Genomic DNA, 5,684 nt, shown 5'->3' on the forward strand with positions numbered 1-5,684 from the left:
TTTTATCTTTTTTTTTTTTTTTTTTTTAATTTTTACATTAGCCTGAGGAGTAATTGATGTTATTCTGTCCCTAGCATTGTGTTGGCCTTTTATTGGGGGAATAAGGGGGTTGTCTTAATTTGTTGTGGCTTTTTAGAACTTGGAAGTCAAGTTGTTAAAAATAATCCGATCCAAATTAGTAGTTAAAATGGGCAGGATCCAAAGAGTAAGTGATTTTAAATGCTCTAACGTGAGAAAAGCCTGATAGTCTGTTGTTTAAACCTGTTGTTCTTCAGTGACCTGTGTGGCATCTCTGAATGCATTAATTCTTGTTTAAAAATGCATATTCTTGATTTTTAAGCGTCTCTACAATAATTAAGGAGAATTACATAATTTTTCTTACAGCATATGAAAATGTCTCTCTTAACTGTGTCTTCATCAACAGGCAACTAACAGAAAAGGACAAGTAACCTATCACACAGCAGAGACTTTTGTCCTGGCAACAGGAGAAAGGCCAAGATATCTGGGTATCCCTGGAGATAAAGAATTCTGCATTACAAGGTGAGATGAAAAGGTGCAATAGACTGAACTTGTCTGCTCTAGTGTTTGCCAAGACAAACAAGCTTGTGTTGGAAGAACCTTGTAACTTAACACTTCTTCTCTTTTCAGTGATGACCTCTTCTCCCTGCCTTACTGCCCTGGCAAGACTCTGGTTGTGGGTGCTTCCTACGTGGCTCTGGAGTGTGCAGGGTTCCTGGCTGGCCTGGGTCTGGATGTCACAGTGATGGTGCGTTCCATTCTTCTGCGGGGCTTTGACCAAGAAATGGCAGAAAAAGTCGGTGCCCACATGGAAACACACGGCGTGAAGTTCATCAGGAAGTTTGTACCTGTTCAGGCAAGTGCTTCCTTCAGCTTTCTTCTCTTAACACGTTACTTTAAACAGCACTTGTAAAATGCAGCTGTTGTCTGGGAAGGCTTTGGCTCTGTGCAGAAATAAATGTTTTATGAGACTGAGCTTTTTTTACTGTTGAATGATAGATTAGCAGGTCAAGGCTTGAATGACAATGGAAGTGAGCTCTGCTGCTTCAGGTCATTCTAAGCTTACAAAAATTTGCACAGGTTGAGCAGCTGGAGCAAGGAATGCCAGGAAGACTGAAAGTGACAGCAAAGTCTACTGAGGGACCAGAGATCCTTGAAGAAGAATATAACACTGTAAGCATTTCTGGATTTGAAATAACTGACTATAGGTGCACATGAAAAGTATTAAAATACTTGAACAACTTGAAGGGAAATCCTGCTTAAAAAGTTGTTCACGCAAACTACTGGCAGAAAAAAAATAAGTGAAAATTCAATATTTGTCTTTAGTTGAACCCTGTCAGCAATATGGGTGAAACTTTATGTGCCTGGAATTTAGTTTATATAAACAGTGTTGTTGCTTCTATTTTTGCTTTGTTTTTCTGTTTGTTGCATCTCTAAAACAAATTGCACGTGGCGGAGACTGAGCTGTTGGTGGCTCTTTCAAATTTTTGGAAAAAAATTTGGAAGTCATTTTATTCATGTGCTTTAGTGTTTTCACTGAAAGACCAGGGGAAATCTTGTGATATACTTCTCTTGCATAAAGTTACTGCATTTAATTTTTGGTGTTTTTTAGGTATTGTTAGCCATTGGTCGTGATGCATGTACCAGGAATATTGGTTTACAGACAATCGGTGTCAAAATCAATGAGAAGTGAGTATTGCTGAACTCCCTTAAACCACTGAATGCAAGGATTTTTTTTTAACCTCTTTAAAAATACCTCATGATACTGATGTTTTTCTAATTTTTTTTTTTTAATTCTCATTCTTATATATGGCAATTATGTGAACCTTTGAAACCTTTTTTTTGTCCTGGATTTGAGTGCAGTTGTCCATTAACTTAATTTCTTTAGTATGTACTTTGTAAAATAACTATTCTGAGTTAATACCTACTGGTTGGTCATTGTGCTTAAAGCACAGAGCTGTATAATAATCAGGTGAAAGATTGTGAGTCCAAAGATGTTGGATAGCTTGACTGTCATCAGCCAGGCACTGTTGTTCATGTCAGAACTGGCCCACTGAGTACAGACTTCAGCCCTTTGTCAGAGTTGGAGCTGATTGATGCTCTGAAGAGTTTGCAGTTAAAGTAAAAAAGTCATAAGTATATTTAATGAAATGAGCTCAGTAGTTAGAATAGAGCTTCTCCCCTCTGCTTTTTGCAGAGATCTGAGGAAAGTTGTGATGCTGAATTCTGTGGTCTTCTGTTTGTTTTAAAGGAATGGGAAAGTCCCTGTAAATGATGAAGAACAAACCAATGTGCCTTACGTTTATGCTATTGGGGATATCTTGGATGGAAAGCTTGAACTTACTCCAGTTGCCATTCAGGCAGGGAGACTGCTGGCCCAAAGGCTCTATGGGGGTAGTTCCAGAAAGGTAAAGCTATAAGCATGCAACTTCAACTTATTTCTAAGCTTTTTGCCTCAAAATTGCAGTAACATGAATTAATTTATCCACTTGTCTGTGGGCTCTGCAAGTGTTTAGTAAAAAAGAAAAAAAGTGCTAATATAACTTTTTCTGTTATGTACTATATAGAACTTGCATAGTCTAAATATTTTTTTTTTGTTATTTTTAGTGTGACTATATCAATGTACCAACAACAGTGTTTACCCCTTTAGAGTATGGCAGCTGTGGGTTTCCTGAAGAAAGAGCCATAGATGAATATGGAAAGCAAAACTTGGAGGTAAGAACACCCGAGAGTCAATTAATTTGTAGCTTGAGGGTGTTTTTCTTGGGCCTTGCTGCTTTATATTCAAGGCATAGTGTTAACAAGATTAGAATTTAGATGGGTAGAGCTGTTGTGGCTGTGTTTTCATCTGGCCAGCAAGGTACTGCACTCACAGAAACCCAGGACTGGACTTAATGCCATTACAATTATGCATAACTATTTGCAGGTGGCTGAGAAGGAAGCATTTGACTTCAGGAGGCCAGACTTGGGTTGCAGAACTGTAGGGGTGGTTTTTGTTGTGATGATTTAAAGGCTTCTTGCTGAAGTGTACCAAACTCCTGGGATGAACTGTTTCCTGCTGGTTCACTGTACTTGAATAGTGAATTGATTTTTTGCTGATCTTACCATATGTCTATAGGAATATTGGGCATAACTTGCCCATTTTATGGTAGTTTCTGGCTCCTGCACATCTCTGAGGAGTTACATTAAAGCTGTTTGCATGCCTTGTGCTTAATTCCTTACATCTTTTAAAATCACTTGACATTATTGAGCATCTGCTGTTAACTGTTTTGCATAATAGGTTTAAACTTACAGTAACTGGATATTAATTTTGCACTTTCTCAAAGTTCGATTTGCAACCACTGTATATTGTAGCTGTTGCTGTTTTTGTCAAGTATTTAAATCAGAGCTACATGGTTTGAGTCAAGTCTTCCTCTGCTGACTTTTGGAGGATGGACTCTCTGGGCTAAGTGGAACAAAAATTACTCTTGTCTAGTTTCTTATAGACAAGAATATAGTGGGTTAAATGTTGAACCACCTATTTGTAAAGATATTAAAAAGTAGAATTATGCCTGGCTGAATTAATTAATGAAACTCTAATGCTCTTTTTCTTGTTTTCTCACAGGTTTATCACAGTTTGTTTTGGCCACTTGAATGGACAGTGCCAGGCAGAGATAACAATACCTGTTATGCAAAGATTATCTGCAATAAACAGGACAATGTAAGTAGCAAGCTGGAATGGATATGCTGAGGGTATTCTTGAAATGGAAAGAACTGCAGACCTACTTTATTTGGAGTAGTTAATTTTTTCTTAAAGACTCTGCTGTTGACCTGCTTGCATAACATTTTTAGTGTAGTGGGAGTTACACACTAGAGCTTTTGTCAAACCTTTCCTGGTACTGACTTGTGTTTTTCTCTCATCTGTTCTGCAGAATCGTGTGATAGGACTGCATATTCTTGGGCCTAATGCTGGTGAAGTTACCCAGGGTTTTGCTGCTGCAATCAAATGTGGTCTCACCAAAGAATTACTTGATGAAACAATTGGTATCCATCCTACTTGTGCAGAGGTAAGAAGTGGGGAAGGCACAGCCTGATTGAAAACCTGCTCTTGAAGGTGGTTTTACCAAGAGGAGATCAGCAGCCAGATGATGATGCAGGTAATGGTAAATAAGCTCTTCTTTTGGTCTCTTACAGGTGTTCACTACAATGGATATTACCAAATCTTCTGGACAGGACATCACTCAGAAGGGCTGCTGAGGTTAAACCTGCTGTTTTACATGTTTCCATGTTGCGCACTCTTGGTCCTGTGGAAGCTCTAATCCATCCAACTGCTTTGCAGCAAAGTAAAACGTTTGCATCAGTACCACTGTATGTGCTGCAGCTGGGAGTGGTGCCTTCAAGAGGCTTCCTCAGTGTGAGTTGTGTTGCACATGGGAACAGTAATGCAGCAGGGAAATCTCGGACTGTAAATCCTGACTTTGCTTGGAATCAGCACTGCGGTGCTTTTTTGACGTTGCAGCTCGGAACCTTCTCGTGAGGTGAGCTACGACTGATGGCTGCCAGGCAAGGCTGGGAGCTTCTTGTCTAGTCAGATGACTGAACTCCTCCTGAAGGAAATTCTTAAATTGCACAAATTAAAGCTAATGCTTCTAGTTCCAGTGTCTTGTACAAATGCGTGAAATAGAAGACAAATATTATAATTGAGTGATTCTTGCCAACAGTTTACATTTGACTGATTTATCTTTTTGATGCATTTTGTTATACTTAATTGTATGCTCAATTGAGGCAAGATGGCATAAATAGGATGCAGTGTTGAGCGGTGCAGTTCAAGCACTAGTCTCCCATCCCAAGCAGTCTAAAACTTCAGCGTAGCCTAAGACACCACTGTTGTTCACATTCACAGTTGTTTGACCTCAGGTGACATCATATCTTTAAAATAAAAATTTGAGTTGTAGGTGTCTTGTGTGTCAAGGCTGAAGAGTGTAAGTGCAAGACCATGTCAGTTTGCTTAAATCTGGTTTCAGCTCTGTAGTTTAAAACCTCACAGAACCCAGAATTATGTCTGTGCTGTTATGTGGAATGCTGAAGTCTTGGAGAAGCAGACTCTGTCCCACTAACACAGTAGGTGCCTGCCCATGGAGGTGGAAGGTGTTATACAGAGCTGCTCTGAATCATGTGGCAGCCCAGAGCAATGACCTGCTGTGCTTTGTGTAGTGTTGTGTACTGTCAGTAGTTTGAAGCTCTCCTCCACCCCTAGCATTCTGTCCTGGGGGAATTGTGCTTGAATCTGGCTCTTAGTTTTGTCCAAAGAGCTGTTTTGAAAGACTGTTCTGAACATTGTACGATAGTAACCAGTTTTTAACTATTTAATCTGTGACGTACCATGCAATTTGAAGTTCAATAAACAATGCATACAACACTCTCTGGTGTCTGACCTCGTGGTTTATGTTGCCTGAGATTTTATTGGGCTTCAATTACGTTGTTTATCCCATGCAGTACTAAAACCTCTATTGACTTGTGCATGTTGTAATCTTTTAAATGGAGAAACAAGTTGTCTTGTCATGCCTGGGGGCTTGCTCAAGAAGTTAAACATGCTTCTGTTTGGGTATGCAGAATTGAACTTAGGTGAGTTCAAACTGAAAGAACAGTTTTACACCATTTCTGTATATTCCAGAAGATCTGGAATA

The 5,684-nt window shown here is 39.3% G+C and overlaps 1 protein-coding gene across 1 annotated transcript in view; it reads left to right on the forward strand.

Moving 5' to 3' along the window:
* TXNRD3 (thioredoxin reductase 3) overlaps positions 1-5,419 on the forward strand; it is a 12,035-nt gene extending 6,616 nt beyond the window's left edge. Inside the window, exons 7-15 of the mRNA XM_008632238.2 lie at positions 425-540; positions 649-874; positions 1,099-1,191; positions 1,631-1,707; positions 2,270-2,426; positions 2,626-2,733; positions 3,623-3,718; positions 3,930-4,064; positions 4,192-5,419. Coding sequence (XP_008630460.2) covers positions 425-540; positions 649-874; positions 1,099-1,191; positions 1,631-1,707; positions 2,270-2,426; positions 2,626-2,733; positions 3,623-3,718; positions 3,930-4,064; positions 4,192-4,254 — 1,071 coding nt within the window. The 3' untranslated portion in view covers positions 4,255-5,419. The remainder of the gene's footprint in view (positions 1-424; positions 541-648; positions 875-1,098; positions 1,192-1,630; positions 1,708-2,269; positions 2,427-2,625; positions 2,734-3,622; positions 3,719-3,929; positions 4,065-4,191) is intronic.
* Positions 5,420-5,684: the final 265 nt, after the last annotated feature.

This window comes from Corvus brachyrhynchos, unplaced genomic scaffold (assembly GCF_000691975.1).
Source record: "Corvus brachyrhynchos isolate BGI_N302 unplaced genomic scaffold, ASM69197v1 scaffold4, whole genome shotgun sequence".
Lineage (NCBI taxonomy): Eukaryota > Metazoa > Chordata > Aves > Passeriformes > Corvidae > Corvus > Corvus brachyrhynchos.